This window comes from Hesperophylax consimilis, chromosome 14, assembly GCF_061612785.1.
Source record: "Hesperophylax consimilis isolate HC1 chromosome 14, BYU_Hcon_1.0, whole genome shotgun sequence".
NCBI classification, from domain to species: Eukaryota; Metazoa; Arthropoda; class Insecta; order Trichoptera; family Limnephilidae; genus Hesperophylax; species Hesperophylax consimilis.
Window position 1 is genome coordinate 26,927,415 of NC_142849.1, and position 16,245 is coordinate 26,943,659.

General features: G+C 36.2%; 1 protein-coding gene across 4 annotated transcripts in view; it reads left to right on the forward strand.

Annotated features, from left to right (window-relative positions):
- The window catches only part of Mekk1 (mitogen-activated protein kinase kinase kinase 4), a 100,695-nt gene extending 85,040 nt beyond the window's left edge, over positions 1–15,655 (forward strand). For 3 of the 4 annotated variants that reach the window (XM_089639663.1, XM_089639665.1, XM_089639664.1), the window contains exons 18-29: positions 735–896; positions 1,990–2,585; positions 3,507–3,588; positions 5,406–5,552; positions 6,536–6,632; positions 6,896–7,080; positions 7,688–7,855; positions 9,303–9,486; positions 10,408–10,530; positions 11,009–11,109; positions 11,628–11,807; positions 14,908–15,654. In XM_089639663.1, coding sequence (XP_089495789.1) covers positions 735–896; positions 1,990–2,585; positions 3,507–3,588; positions 5,406–5,552; positions 6,536–6,632; positions 6,896–7,080; positions 7,688–7,855; positions 9,303–9,486; positions 10,408–10,530; positions 11,009–11,109; positions 11,628–11,807; positions 14,908–14,931 — 2,049 coding nt within the window. In that variant the 3' untranslated portion in view covers positions 14,932–15,654. Of the gene's footprint in view, positions 1–734; positions 897–1,989; positions 2,586–3,506; positions 3,589–5,405; positions 5,553–6,535; positions 6,633–6,895; positions 7,081–7,687; positions 7,856–9,302; positions 9,487–10,407; positions 10,531–11,008; positions 11,110–11,627; positions 11,808–14,907 lie in introns of all 4 variants that reach the window. The other variant, XM_089639666.1, reaches the window with a different exon arrangement.
- The last annotated feature ends 590 nt before the right edge of the window (positions 15,656–16,245 follow it).

The window sequence follows — 16,245 nt, forward strand, 5'->3', positions numbered from 1 at the left end:
TTCGATAAAACAATGTAATCTACACGGCGAGCGTCTCTGTTTGAGAATCTTATAAAATGCGCATGCGCAATAACTTGTGTAAAGACGCGGGAAGAATTCAAACTGATTCATTTTTCGCTCTGAGTTGGAAGATCCCTTCAAATCTTTGTATCGATGATTAGGATACGTATTATGGATAAATATCGTAAGATGTCAGTAGTGTAAAGATGTGAGATTTTTTAGGAGTATAATTTTTACCGTGCCCAAGCATGTTTCATACCCATAACGCCGAAGAAACTTTGCGTCGCACCTATGTGCCACCCGCGTACAGGGCATGTACAGTGCGTCGCAGGCGTGCGTCTCCCGCAGAGAAAAGGTTAAAGTTGAAACAGATAACTGCACGCGCGCACCTCAGTTTGAATGTCTAACGAAAACTAATGGTAATACCCGCCGCCAGCTGTGATCGATTCAGTAAACTAGTACAAAAACTGCAGAACATGATATAAGAATAGGTAGGTTGTTGTTTTTTTTTTCACTTCAACGCAGGGCCGGCCCTGTGCAGGTGCATCTGGAACAGTCCGGGTGCTGATAACACCTAACACAGCTCCCTTTTAATTTTTACTGGCGCCAGTCACCGTTTTTACTAGCCCTGCTTCAACATTCTGTTTTGTCATGGAATCTACAAAATTAAATGAGCGAAACATTTTTGAAATAATTTTTATTCATTACCACGACAAAATGTTTTGGGTTTCTAGAAAGCAATGGCTCTCGTGCAAAATGTTCTGTGCTGGACCATCGACCGAATGCAGGAGACAACGTCAAGCACGCGACTCTTGGAGCTGGAAGAAGCGGATAGACCCAGCGTGCAGTCGCGCACCCGAGAGATTGTGTCGCAGGCCTTTAAATTTGGCTTTGAAGTAAGTTGAAACAAAAATTATAATCTTTTAACTATCAATGAATAGTTAAAAATTATTTTTAATCGGGTTATTTTATATCATTTTATTGTCCCTCAATTTATCCTTTAGACTTATCTCGTGTTTCTCGAAATAAATTTCACATAAGTTTGTGGACTTTTTGAATTTGCTGGTGTCAGTTGGACCGGCATTGAATGATAAAACTTATTTTTTTACAGTTAAATTATCAATAAATTCTTCAAGCTATAAAGCTCATGATGAAAACGATGTGCTGGCTAGAAATAATTGCTCTTCCCGATCTAGAAATTTAATTTCATGATGCCAGAGCTCACTTTCTTGAGTTTATAGATTTCTGCTTTATAATTGAGATCAATGGAGACAACTAGAATTGTTATTCCAGAACGAACGCTCTTGATTTCATGAAAATATTTTAGTATCAAGAGTTATACATTTCTGTTGGTCTTTCTTTACATAGGATCTAATTAATGTTGGGATTTATAATTATGTAGGTTAACTAGAAATTTCAACAATATTTTGTGTATTATACTGTTATATTTTGTCTTTGTTAGAATCCAACCTGACTACGACTCTCCCGCCTCGAAACCAACATCACAATATTCATGTACAAGCTATAGAATACAAAATAAATTCTTACATTTTCTAAGTTTTAAAATAGGTATTCCAGCAATTTTATTGAACTACACAACGCTATTTTAAATTAATGAATATGCTTAAATTGTTGGAAAGAAGAATTTTCGCTGACTTGGTATTTATGTATAAATTTGATCCAAAATTGCTTGCATTGACTAGCTTTCGGATCCCACTACATAATACTAGAAGTCGGGATGTATTTCGGGGCAGAAATTCTGGGACTAACTACCATATGTATTTCTCATTGCCCAGAATACTTATGGAGGGAAATAATTATACCTAGTCAGTGGACATCTTCAATTTATCACTTGACAAATACAAAAGATTGTTTCTGAGGCAGTTTAGTTATGTATGATAAATACTGTATTATTTTGAATATTCATATGTGAAAGCCCCTAAACAGGGTATTAATATATAAATAAATTTAACTTATATTTGTTCGCAGTTTCACAAAGAAATGTGCCGCCTCATCAATGACACCCTCCTCCCTGAATCCTCGTACAATCCGTGCGCTCGAAACTCTCTCACACACGGCAGGCGACCGAAACTCATCAGGGCCGAGAGTGTCAATGAAACCAATCACACGTCCATCGATGAGAACTTTTACTCCTTCAGCGCTTTTACCCCGACCGCCACAAACCAAGAATTCACTTATCCAGTAGCCCCGACAAACCCAAAGATACTATCCAAAGGATTCTCCAAAGACTTCGATTCATTCTCAAAAAATTTATACCGCGGCGGTTATAAACAATTCCGAAACAATCACTTGCGAGGTACAAAGTTCCCGAGTTTTGACTCGACCGCTTCTGGAATTTCACTCGCCGAGTTAAAGATGAGCGATTTTAAAAACGGAATACCAGGGTGCGAGGAATGTAACAGGGTTAAGTCTAACGCTGAAGATGAAGATGGAATAAGTGCCAAAACTGACGTTAAAGTTTGCGACTGGGAGGAAATGGTGTCGAGAAGTTTGGTTACATTCTCAAAGCAGTGGATGAACTTTGCGATGGCGAGGTGCGAACGTGGACGAGGTTTACGACCGAGGTAATATATATTAAATATCTATTGGTGTATCGCTAATAGATCCATTGTAACCTCTCTTTCTGATAAATAATGCATGTAATAGAAAGAGAGGTTCCAATAGACCTCTCGGTTGCAAGATAGTATTGGTTTAAAAATTCCTTTATCACATTATTATTAACACTACCTTTCCGAAGGGGGTAATATACTTACTCTAAGGCTAGCATTACACTTGTAAGTTTTTTCGTAAATTTACGACTTTTAGCCAATGGGCATCTTGCATTTTGAAAATCCAATGCGCCCATTGGCTAGAAGTCGTAAATTTACGAAAAAACTTACAAGTGTAATGCTAGCCTAAACGAGAGGTTTGTGCGATAACTAAATTGTTTTTTTAAATCACATAACTCTACAATTTAGATATAACTAGAAACTTTTTTGGTTGATCCACTGGCATTTAAAAAACAATTATTCTGTTATTATTTTTTAAGATATCAAATTCAGATGAAATTTTTTTCCCCTCCCCCCCGAATTTTTCCACGATGTGTGACTTCCCCATTCATGTCCCCACTTCTTTTGAACATTTTTCCTCGCCACAAACAAGCCTGGAGTGTAGCCGTAATAGAAATTGTTTATTTTACTGAACGAGCTATTTGAGTCACACTCGCTTTCGTACCACCTCTTTTGCAGTTTTGCATAATTTAAAGGTTGACTGCTGGGCGATGTCCGGATATAAAATAATAGTAATTAATATCTGAGTGTTATTGATAATAGCAAAAAAAGGAATATTAATAGTCAAGGTAGCTCTCTGATTTAATGGGGTACCCTATTGACCCCCCTTCGGTTTGTATGTTAAATTTTTACCTTCAGGTACATAAAGGTTAACTACTTGTCTTTCCATGAACATTTCGGACAGCCTTCAAAATTATAATACATGTCTCTTTTTAGATGGGCTAATCATGGACTAGAGTTTTTAATGCTAACCTGTGATCCTCAACATACGAAGCATCTTACAAACCAAGAATTTGATGTAAGTTAACATTTTTAGTGTCTCATCCCATCTTCCTCCTCTTGTCCTATTTGGGTAGGGGACTCATCACCTCAACAATGTACCTCCAGGTGTCCCGACCTGCGCTACTTCATAAAAGGTCCAGCCTCCCCTTACACAACTTCTGAAGTTGCTTTGAAACAATTGAAATTTTCTTACCTTGGATAATTTTCTCATAATTTTTTTTTATTCACATTCTATATGTCTATCTATTTACACAAAGAAGAGTGTCTATGGCGGGCGAGCGGCGTCTGGCTTTGTTTTTTTATTAAAATTTACAGTTTTATTCTGAGATTGATGAAATTTTGCACACACCTTCAAAACAATAGGAAGGTCACTGTCTGCACGAAATTTCGTAAAAATATCCCTGTCCCCTTTTCCCACCCCCATAACCTGTTGAAGTTCGAATCATAAAACAGAAAAATATTAGTGGAACCTAAATTTTTACTAGCCCAAACCATGCTGATTTTGTTTTTGATACATTTTTCAAAGCATTAAGGTCAAAATCGCATCTCAAATTATTCTAACAAGGATCATATTAGAATGCTCGCATGTTCTCCAGAGACCCATCGGCGTTCTACTGGTTAGAGCAGTTTTTTTAAAAATATAAATCTACAGTTTTATTCCGAGATTTCGAATTATTATGAAATTTCATACAGACCTTCAAAACAACATAAGATTTCGAAAATTCACCCCCATCCCTTAAAGTAGAATTTTGAAACTTTTTGATAAAATTTTTCACATTTCACATTTAAAATAATAGGAATATTACTATCTACATATGCCCGGATGTCTACAAAGCCCGGGCAACGACTTCAGCTAGTATGTAAATAAAATAAATAATTATGAGAGCAAAAATTCTGTTGTGGACACATTTTATCGATTGGAGACCTTTTGAACGCGTTAATTTGCTCCGTTTTATCTATACCCGTACGCGGTACATATTTTCAAATACCTATGCACGCAATTAAATGTCAAATTATAGCATTCTGGCATGATTTATTGGACTATATAGACAGAACAGATTATTCTCCACAATATGAAAACAAATCCTCGTGTGTCAACACTCTTAGATGTTTATAAAAACAAAAACATAAAATTTCATACAAAGACTTACCGTATCTTTTGAATGTGGTCCCGCCATTCACTCGGCGTCATAAATAAACCACTCTCGGTGTGTGTGTACTTAGGCCACTGTGTTTATAGACACAAGTGGGACACCATGATCACTTATCATTCTTAGTTATGAAAAGTTGTGAATGACAAACTAGTACTAACGCCATCCGTTGACAAAAATGTAAACTAAAGGACTAAAAGGCGCGAAGAGGCGCACTTGGTTATCGATCTTTTTTTATGAAATACAATTTTATTTTTGAGTAATTCTTGTAGATGTCAGCATCGTGATAGTTCTACAAATGTCCAAGTGAGCAAGAAATACATTTATGACGAAAGAGAGCGGGAATATCGGCCGTGAAAGTTGCCGTATCAACTGTTGATACAGCCGCGTGTGAGTATAGACTTTTTGCCGTAACAACAGTTGATACGGCCGCGTGCAAAGAGTTAACCAATTGGGCTGGTGTGGGGATCTCAAACCAGCGTAACGTAAGACCGGCGATTTGGGATTTCATAAGTGGGCTATTGGGCGGTATATGTCCTAAGGAATGTGAGGTGAGCTGGGCGGACGTTCATCCTTCTCAAACTGCGTTATGGTTGCAAGGGATAATGTCTTGGGAATTATAAATAAATTGATTAGTTGATTATGGAGTGAAGCAGTTAATGTTTGATGTTGATGTTCTCAGGAGCTGAAGGCGATGATGGACAGTTGCATATCGCACGTGATAGGCTCCTCTAGAATGAGTTCTGCCTCCAGCAACATCTCTACGCCCACCGGCGCCATCAGCGTGCCCACACCGCAGAGGACTAGAACTTCCATACACTATCCACAAGTAAGTCTAGAATATACACCTTACTACGATACCTCACCTTGCTTAGCCTCACCCTACATCACTTAACCTCATAATACCTTACTTTAACTTATTTTACCTCATCATACCTTACCACACTTATTTAACTTATGATACACTTATTTAGCTTACCGTAGGCTCATTTTCATTACTGTTCACTAATTGTATTTATTTACCTTACATTCACTCACTTACTTAATCCTAACTATACACTTTTTTTACCTTACCATACACTTATCTGCTTAACAACATGATAGTTGACTTCTTCTGCTCGTCAAAATTTGTTCAAAAGGCGAAACGGACGTTGAATCGACATTTAACGTGAACCTTTCAACTGGACCTTATATGTCTTACCATACACTTATTTACTTTACCTTACTGTAACGTATACTTATTAACCTTATGATACACTTTTTACTTTACCGTACATTTATTCATCTCACCATACACTTATTTACTTGGTCGGCAATAGGTATAAACAATATGCTTAAAAAGTTATTGTTTCATTTTAAATTATCATGTCACATCACAAAGTATCGCTTCATATGAAAGTGTACTTATTTACCTCACCATGCACTTATTTACCTCATCATATACTTGTTTACCTTACCATACACTTATTCATATCACCATTACTTATTTACTTGGTCGAAACGCGATAAAAGCGATGCTTACGAAGTTATTGTTTTAAATTTTAAAGTCACATCACAAACTGTCTGGTTCATATTAAAATATACATATTTACCTCACTGTGCACTTATTTACCTCACCCGACACTTATCTGCCTTACCGTTCGCTTATTTACGTTTCCGTACGCATATTCGTCTCACCATAACTTTTCACCTCACTGTACACTTATTTACCTTATCATTTTACCTTTGTCGAAGAAAATATTACATGAGAATGGGGGAAACAGTAAACTGTTTTGATTAAATTACCAATAAGTATTAATTATTTTTTAACAGCATCCATTGACCAGTCGTCCATTGATGGCTTCTTCACCCCCAACTACCTTCCCAGATCTTTCTTTGCTGACGGCACAACCCAGTCCAGTTGAAACAGGTATGAAATTATTTTATTGGTTAATCATTTCAACGGTCCCAATGAACGAACATGTTAGATGTAAAAACTGGTAATGGAGTTGAGATAAAAAAAAAATAAAGAAAATAGTTTAATACAGTAGAACCTCGTTAATTCAAAATCCATTAACTGATTTTCGAACCTAACCAACTGTGTTATAAAAGGTTCCACAGAAGAATTATTATTTTCAAACCCTCGAAAACCTTATAAGAGTTTCACTGTAAATATGCTTTTCCTATTTGCAGTGCGTCAAGGCAAGACAGTGTCCGCTCTACGCGAATTGGACTGCACCAGAGACTCGGCATTACGCAGGGCCGGAGTCATAGGAAGCGTGCGGCAAGGAGCAACGCACGCAGAGCACTTTAGGCCACGGCCTGTTACCTTCAAGTGGCAACGCGGCATCAAAATTGGTCAGGGGCGATTTGGCAAGGTATGTACACAGAATAAGACAATCCAAAGTACTCATAAACAGACCAGACGAATAAGGCAACTACTCAATATGGATGGTGTACTCACTGAGGGAACTGTTAGGACTACTAACAGGACACTATCACCTCAGGGACACATGCAGCTGTTGGAACTAATAGATGCAGGAAATGTGAAAAGGTTGAAGAGAATCCAATTCACCTATGGTGCCAATGTCCCTCCCTGATGTCAACAAGGCTCAGGTACCTGGGAAGACACATTGTGGAACTAGGTGAACCGAACTTCCGAAGACAATCCTGGTGAACTTTATCAACGGGATACTATCTTTCCAGGAGTGATGGCCTTTTTTGCACAAAGTTTTTGGTGAGAGTCCACTACTCTTGCATATGGTTACTATTTCTCGACCAAAAACGAAAAACCGTTCCCTAGCATTGTCCAGAATGAAGCGCGGTTCAGAAGGCGAGTGTGTCATAGCAAGCCACTATCGAAGGCTAGCGAATTTCTAATAAATCACGCCCTTACTGCGCACAACAAGTGAGTATGTCTTCTTCTTCACCCACTTGCTTGTGTTCTAGCAATGTCAATGAGCTAATCAAATTACGTTTGTTTAGGTCTACACCGTGGTTAACACGGAGTCCGGTCAACTGCTGGCCATGAAGGAGGTGAGCTTGGGCCTGGGAGACCGCAGGGCCGTGGAGAGGGCGGCCAATGAGCTGCAGGTGCTGGAGGGGGTGGTGCATCCCAACCTGGTGCGCTACTACGGAGTGGAGATACACAGAGTTAGTGGACCTCACTTCTTTTACCAGTTACCCAGTGTTATTAGTTATTGTACTATGCTTGTGACAATTCTAAGAACCTGATAATCCTAATTTACCCTTTATTATGACAGAAATGAAGATGTGTGATAGTATTTTTTTTTGTTTACCCCTTATCATGACATGATGCAGAAGAAGAATAGTGGTTCTTTCTTTGGTTACCCCTTTTTATGACAGTGATGAAAGAGAAGTGTGATGGTATGTTCTTTTGTTTACCCCTTATCATGCAAGACAAGAGTGTAAACGTAGAAGAAGAGTGATGGTACTTTCTTTGGTTACCCCCTTATGACAGAAATGAAGAACAAGGGTGTTCTTAACCCAATTTATTTAGATCCCCTTATTATGACAGTAATGTAGAAGAATAGGACTAGGGGTCTAGAACACTGAAACAATATCAGTTCGATAGGGGTAACTACCGATGATTTTATACGGATATCCCAAGCACGGTCAAACTGTTAATATCCAGACCAACATTGATAATGCAATAAATTAGAACTCTATACATATATGCTGGAAATACTGGTGCATGTCTTTATGAATTGTCATTCCTAAACGTCAGACGGCTACCTAAAAGATAAAAAGACTAATAAATTGAAATATTTACTTTAACAAACATTGGCTTTTCGACACAAAAGTGATTGATTAGTTCATAAGGTCATTAGTCATAACTGACAACTTTTGTTTCTCGATGCTGGAACGAAATCATTTGATCGCGCCTTTGATGAATTAATTAATTCGAAATATCTAATTAAGTCTAAGGGGGTTTTTCACTATCTCTGATTATGTTCTGACCAAGCACTAATCCGCGGATTAGTCATTTTTTCGTTTTCACTATATCTGAATAACGCTAACGCTCGGGTTAAAGTTAGATTTGACTAATCAGTGCTCGAACTTCACGTTAGGCGCTATTCCTCGAATCAAAGATGGCGTCAAAACATTCCGAGTTTAACAGCTGAGAAGTGAGTCGAATTTTGTAGAATGAATTTGAATGCTTGTATGATCCATCCTGAATTATTTGATTGTGTTCAAAATAAGAAACAATGTATTAATTCGAGACGAATCTATCTAAAATGACCTGATAATCAACATAACATAACCAAAAAAATGCACACTTTGCGGTGTGCGGACTGTGACGCATGACAGCCGTGGCAGTAGATGGAGTAACTGCAAACATTTTGCGATGTTGCCAGACTATTTCGAGTGTTATCTATCCGGCAGCTCGAAACAATGGTGAAACGGTCGCCGTTGAATAACGAAGTTATTCTGAACTTTAAAGCCAGCCAACGGATAGCTATTCAGATATTTAGCCCGACATAGTGAAATACCCCCTAAGGATCGTGGACACGATTTCTTTCATTTCTCGGTTTTTATTTCCTTCCCAATGTCCTAACCTCCAATACTCCGTCCCCAGGAGGAGATGCTGATCTTCATGGAGCTGTGCGTGGAGGGCTCCCTGGACTCGCTGATAGCGGGCACGCAGGGTGAAGGGGGTGAAGGCGGACTGCCGGAACAGCTGATCCGCCGCTACACAGGGCAGCTGGTTTGCGCGGTGAGCGCGCTGCATGTGCGCGCTATCGCTCACCGGGATATCAAAAGTGAGCATGAGCATTTTCTTTTACATGACTATTACTAAACAATCGAAAATAAAACTGCAAGTTCTTGCATGGGTCTATAGGTATGGTCACAATCGTATTGAGGATGCCCCCCTTAATTAACCTAACCTAACAGCGTTCCTCTTCTTTTTTAACTGTTCTATTTGGCCTGTTCCCATATATAGGAAATTTTGCCAAAGTTTATATATTGCAGTTTTTGTCATGTCCCATGATTTTTTATAGTTACCTATGAAACGGTCTTACCCTTCGTCTTACTTTAAAAGGTCAAGTGTGCAAAATTTCATCAATCTCGGCGTACTGGACAGCAGATAGATGTACCTAAATAATAATTGAAATAATTAAGGAAATTAATATTTTTCTGTTATCACACATTTTACCATGCCGAATCCTTTATGAGGTTTATCACCGGACATTTATCTTGTGTCAAATGGACTTTAACTGTAGTAATTAAAATTCCGTTATTTTTCTTGGTTTATTTATTTATTGGACAATTTGTATAGCGCCGCTTTTGTGAAATGTCACCTAGAGATAAGAATAATTGCTGCACATTAACAGGTGTAGAAACTGTTGAATTTTAACCCAATAAATACGCAAACAACTGGCCCAATCAGTCAGTTGTCCGATGACATTCGTGAAGTTGTGTTTCAATTGCAAATCCTTCCCCCAAGAAGAAGGCGGCGGCGTGTATTTTGCGTCTGTATAGCAGTTGTGTACATATTTTATGTATTTGAATTTGTATTTATCCTTTCATTTACATTTTAGATTATCATGACAAACTCAGTGGCAGAATAGAAGCTCCTCGGCTGTGGATTTGGAGGCTGCAGATTTAAAATACACAAAATAAATTTTTCCAAATTCCAATTGTGGAAGTACTTTAAGATTTAATTTATTGATTTTTTGCAGGTGGTAACATTTTCCTCACCGAGGGCGGCAACTGCCTGAAGCTGGGCGATTTTGGCTGTGCAGTGAAGATACGTGCCCACACAACGGTGCCTGGAGAATTGCAGGGATACGTCGGCACACAAGGTAAGCAATTAATTATCAATTCAATAAAAGATCAAAAATGTTTAGTAATCAATTAGGGCAAAATGGAGTTAATTAATACAAGCTCCGTCGTGGACAGGTAAGGTTATCGACTAACTCGGAAGTTGCAGGTTTAAATTCTGCTGTACACAAGTCAATTTTTAAAATTAATTTGTGTTATTTCGCAATTTATTCATTTAAAATAATGTATAGTATATTTGCAGCTCCTTCCAGAGTGGAAGATGCTCTTCAGTATCGCCCTGGAGTAAGACCACCATTCAGAAATGATTGTGGCTTGAAATGGCTTTGTCCAGATCTGAATAGCTAGGTATTTTTCCACCTTCCTCCTCTTAATTTCCTTTCCCTTCCCACTACCTTCATTTTTACAATTATTGGTGATGACGGTCTCCAGACGAGTGGGAGCAGACTTTTATGCGATATGCACATAAACAAATTATAATATTTGTGAATTTATTTGCAGCTTACATGGCGCCAGAAGTGTTCATGAAGACTTCGGGCCACGGGCGGGCAGCTGATATCTGGTCTCTTGGTTGTGTGGTTGTCGAAATGGCTACTGGAAAGGTTACTATTAATTTTTTATACATAATAGGTAATATCTTACCTTTTTTATGCATAATAAGTAATATCTTACCTTTTTTTATACATAATAAGTAATATCTTACCTTTTTTTATACATAATAAGTAAACGTAGCATCATGCCAATAATTTAAACTATTCAATGCGCATACATACAGACACATACAAACAAACACTCACACATACATTACACACGTCACACACACACACCTACAAACTACACACGTCACCTGGTAATTAAGGAATAAACATACCACTTAACAGACATTACAAAGAAACATATAATTGGTACCCAACATGAAATATCTTATTCCTGTTTATTGTTTCATCTCTGTAAATCATGTACTGTTTGTTTCTATAATATAAAATTTAAAAAATACCTACTATTTCCCTCCTTGTTTACCCTCAACATACTTCATTCGTAGTCTCACTGATTCCAGACAGTTTCTTGCGCGGTCTCACATAAAATAGAAAAATATTAACAATTTTGTTTATGGTTCTAGCGCCCATGGAGCGAATACGACTCCAATTACCAGATAATGTTTGTGGTGGGTATGGGGGGCCGCCCGACCCCCCCGGCCTGGCTGTCCCCCGAGGGGGGCAACTTCTGCTTCGACTGCCTCCAGCATGACCCCACTCAGAGAGCTACCATCGACACCCTGCAGCATCACCACTTTGTCAAGGTTGGAACATTTAACTACTACAGTAGAACCTCGTTAATTCGAAATCCAGCGGACATCAAAAATCAAATTTCGAATTAACGAATTCCCACGTAATTCGAAATTTTATGAAAAAAAAAAAAAAATACGCCGAAAATCGATTTTCTCGGCCGCCTCTACAAATCCGGGTGGTATTTTAGTTGTAAATTCGTATTAATACCAATTATTTCTTTATTTTCGCGGTCGATTACCGTAGCGGCCGGCCCTTTAAATTCAGATATTCGCAATAAATTCGTAAAAATGCTATATATTTACGCGTAAATCGAGATTTTGCTGCGGATTTCGGTCGCGGCCTACCCTTTAAATTGAGATATTCGTAAAAATACCATATATTTCCGCGTAAATCGAGATTTCGCGGTAATTTTCCGTCGCGGCCGGCCCTTTATTTCAAATATCTGAATTTGAATTCGTAAAAATATGATATATTTCCGCGTAAAACGAGATTTTGCTGCGGATTTCGGTCGCGGCCTACCCTTTAAAATGAGACATTCGTAAAAATACGATATATTTCCGCGTAAATCGAGATTTCGCGGTAATTTTCTGTCGCGGCCGGCCCTTTATTTCAATATCTGAATTTGAATTCGTAAAAATACGATATATTTCCGCGTAAAACGAGGATTCGCGGCCGTATTCCGTCGCGGCCGGCTCTTCAAATTCAGATATTCGAAATAAATTCATAAAAATGCTATATATTTACGCGTAAATCCAGATTTCGCTGCCGATTTCGGGCGCGGCCTACCCTTTAAATTGAGATATTCGTAAAAATACGATATATTTCCGCGTAAATGAATTTGAATTCGTAAAAATATGATATATTTCCGCGTAAAACGAGAATTCGCGGCCGTATTCCGTCGCGGCCGGCTCTTCAAATTCAGATATTCGAAATAAATTCGTAAAAATATGATATATTTCCGCGTAAATTGAATTTTGTCGGCAGTTTTTCGTCGCGGCCGGCCTTTTAAGTTCAGCTATTTGAAGTAAATTCGTAAAAATATGTCATATTTCGGCATGGATCGAAATTTTTCGGCCGATTTCCGTCGCGCCGTATTTTTTCAACTCGGATATTCGAAGTAAAGTTAGTAAAAATACGATATATTTCCGCGTAAATTGAAATTTCGCGTCCGATTTCCGTCGCGGTGATGAAATACGATATATTTACGCGTAAATCGAAATTACGCGGCAGAGTTTCGTCGTGGCCGACCCTTTAAATTCAGATATTTGGCGTAAACTCGTAAAACTACGACATATATCCGCGTAAAATGTATTTTCTCGGCCCTTTAAACTCGGATATTCGAAATAAATTTGAAAAAATATGACATTTCAGTGTAAATAGATTCAGATTTACAACATAATAATACTAATTAGGACGATGTATAACCACGTAAAAATACATTTTTCGGCGATTTACCGCCACGGCTGACTTTTAGATTCAGATTTACGAAATATTATGATTTATTTTCGCAAAAATCAAATTTTTTCGAATTACACGAACAAATTTTCGTGCGCGGGACAAAAATAAATTTCGAATTACGAATTAACGAATTTCGAATTAAAAAAAATTTTGTATGAAAAAATTTTTCAGCGGAAATTTTTTTTGCGAAAATTTCGAATTACGCGTTTTTTCGAATTATCGGGGTTCGAATTAACGGGGTTCTACTGTATTACTTACTTGATCAAAATTAAAAATTGACTGAACATATTCATTATTTTAATAATTTTTTTTCAAAACCATCTGGAATGTCCTCATTAGAAAAGACTTAATCAAAATAAATCACTGGTAGTGTTGTCCCGGTAAGAAAGAGGTTCTGAGTTCGATTCCCAGTTGCAACCCTCACCTTTTTATTTTCTGTGTCCTTTCTGTTTTATTGAGATTTACTAATACTTATCGTCTCGTTCAATGATTTTATTCTTCACTGTTCTGTTTTTTATTGTTCTATTTGCTTGGGTTACAGTTTCTCCCATATCTCGTTCTTAATCCCTCAGGCCTCGGGTATATTCTGCCAGGTCAGAAAATTTCAGCTTTGCAATAAAATCCAAAAAAATGGCATGTTTTTGAATGTATCTGAAAACTTAAAACTGTTTTTTAAAGATGATAAAATACGCTTTCAAATTTTTATTATTAGAAATAAAAATATATATTTTGGAATGTTAAAATTTTGAATGCAAACATAAAGAAGTTTTAAAAATGGCTCACCTACATTTTTTCTAACTAAAGTTATTCCTAAAGAAAAAAAAACACATTTTATTAGACAAATATATTATGTCACCTCTTTTTTGTCGTTTCAAAATTAACAGAGTTTCATAAATTTTTCTCAAATTGCAGTCAGAAACATTGATTTCATAGAGGTGCACATTTTAATTTTCTATGGTTAAGGCGATGCACTACGTAGTAATGTAAAACCATGTGTTTTTGGTTTGAAAATTTGGTCGCCTAGAAATGTTTCAGATACTTTAATTAAATACTGCATATAGAATTCATCTTGGCCTTTGAAATAATCGCGTGTTTTTTAGATAAGTCTTTTTATAAGCCCAGAAAAAATAATGCATAAGGCCTATGAAAACTGTTTTAAAGTTCAAAATCTCCTACTTACGAACCCATTTTCGGTTATGAATTTATTTTATAATGTGGCAAATTAAGTTATTTATAATATGATCGGAAAAAAATTAAATATTTATGTCTGAACATCCACAAAATAAAATAAAAGGCACTACTTTTTGGCCATTTTTCTTGCATAAATCAAAACAGGCGGATGGTGTTAAACAGGAATTTAAACCTTATCGTCATCTACGTAAGGGGTGTTATTGATAGCGGCTCGATTTAAAATATTACACGACGTAGTGCATCGCCTTAACTTATAGATTTGAATATAAAGCGTGGTGTTTTCTCTTTCTAACACTGTTTAGACCAAATTTCTCACCATAGTAAGGGAGATTCAATGATTTCAATGAGACCTGTGAGCTGTTCCTAAAAGTGAACAAATTAGGCTGAGGTATTAATATTATTTTGTAATAACAAATAATTAATATACTTGATGAGCTATTGTCTATTTTCATTTTTTTACAGATAAATCAACACGAAGACTACTAGATGAAAATTTGAATTCTGCTGTATTTTATTTGTGTGTACCAATGAATAAGAAATTATGTTTGAATGATATGAAACTAAGAGATTCACTGAGCAGCTTTTAAAATTTCTCTAGTTGGCAGCATCTTCTGATATTTCTGCTATCTGTAAAAAATATATCGTCTATGTAAGTTCGATCCGCATAATAATCAACAATTTCAAAATTCTTTTTTTTATCACTTTCATTTGAACAGCACCTCAGTGATTGGTGCTTTCAAATTTTGAAATTGACCAATAGACTGCTTGTACTCGGCTAAAGTCAATACCGCTAATGAACCATCCCCATTACATAAGCAAGCAAGTGCGCGTATATTCCTAGATAGTTTTTTGTCCTTGAATATTTTAACAAATGGTTTTTCTGTGGTATTATTGTACTTACACCGACGATATTACAAATTACAATTTCATAAAAATTTTACATTCTTTGTGGAAAATCTTTTGGTTATGTCAGATTTTTATTTATTTTAGGATATATTGAAGTCAATTAAAATGAAATTTGACATTTATATAATTTATTTGTGACAGTTCTGTTTTAAAATCAAATAATATACAAGATAAATACTTAAAATGTAGGTACATAATATGTTCTTTGACAATTTCAATTAGATATAATATTTACTTTATGACTGCTTTCAAATAATCCATATATTTTATTATGTATTTATTTAAATATTTCCTTGTGTGTATTTCCATTTGTAATGATTTTTGTATTTATAATAATGAATTTTAAAATGCATTTGTTAGTTTATAGGATATTTTAATATATAATTATTATTAAATGTGTTGATGTTTCTATTCATTTTATCTATGGAGATATATTTTGTGTATGATTGATGGAAATAATATTTTTGTTATAAAGAAAATTAAATTTAAAAATTAATAAAAGGTTTTAATGTTGTGTGAATGAAGTTATGAAATTTTATTGGTATACATGGCATATTTTGTTCAAATATAAAATGTTATATTGTCAGTATTCAATAAGTGTTAATTTTATCTAAGCATTTTTTTATTAAATTTCTGAACACAAATGGACATCTTATAGAAATATTTGTTTTACCATTATGAAATTTAAATTACATACACATTAATTATATAATACTCATCTCTGGCATCTTTTTTAACACAATTTCATTATTTTGTTTCTTGTAAATTATTGTTTTGCATGTAAAAGAACTTTTATTTTTTGTGTTGATAATAACGGCAGATCTAACTATCGGAAGGCGTTCGCGCCATAAATCTGTTGAAATAATCTATACACCCGATCGATTCTGTTCCGAC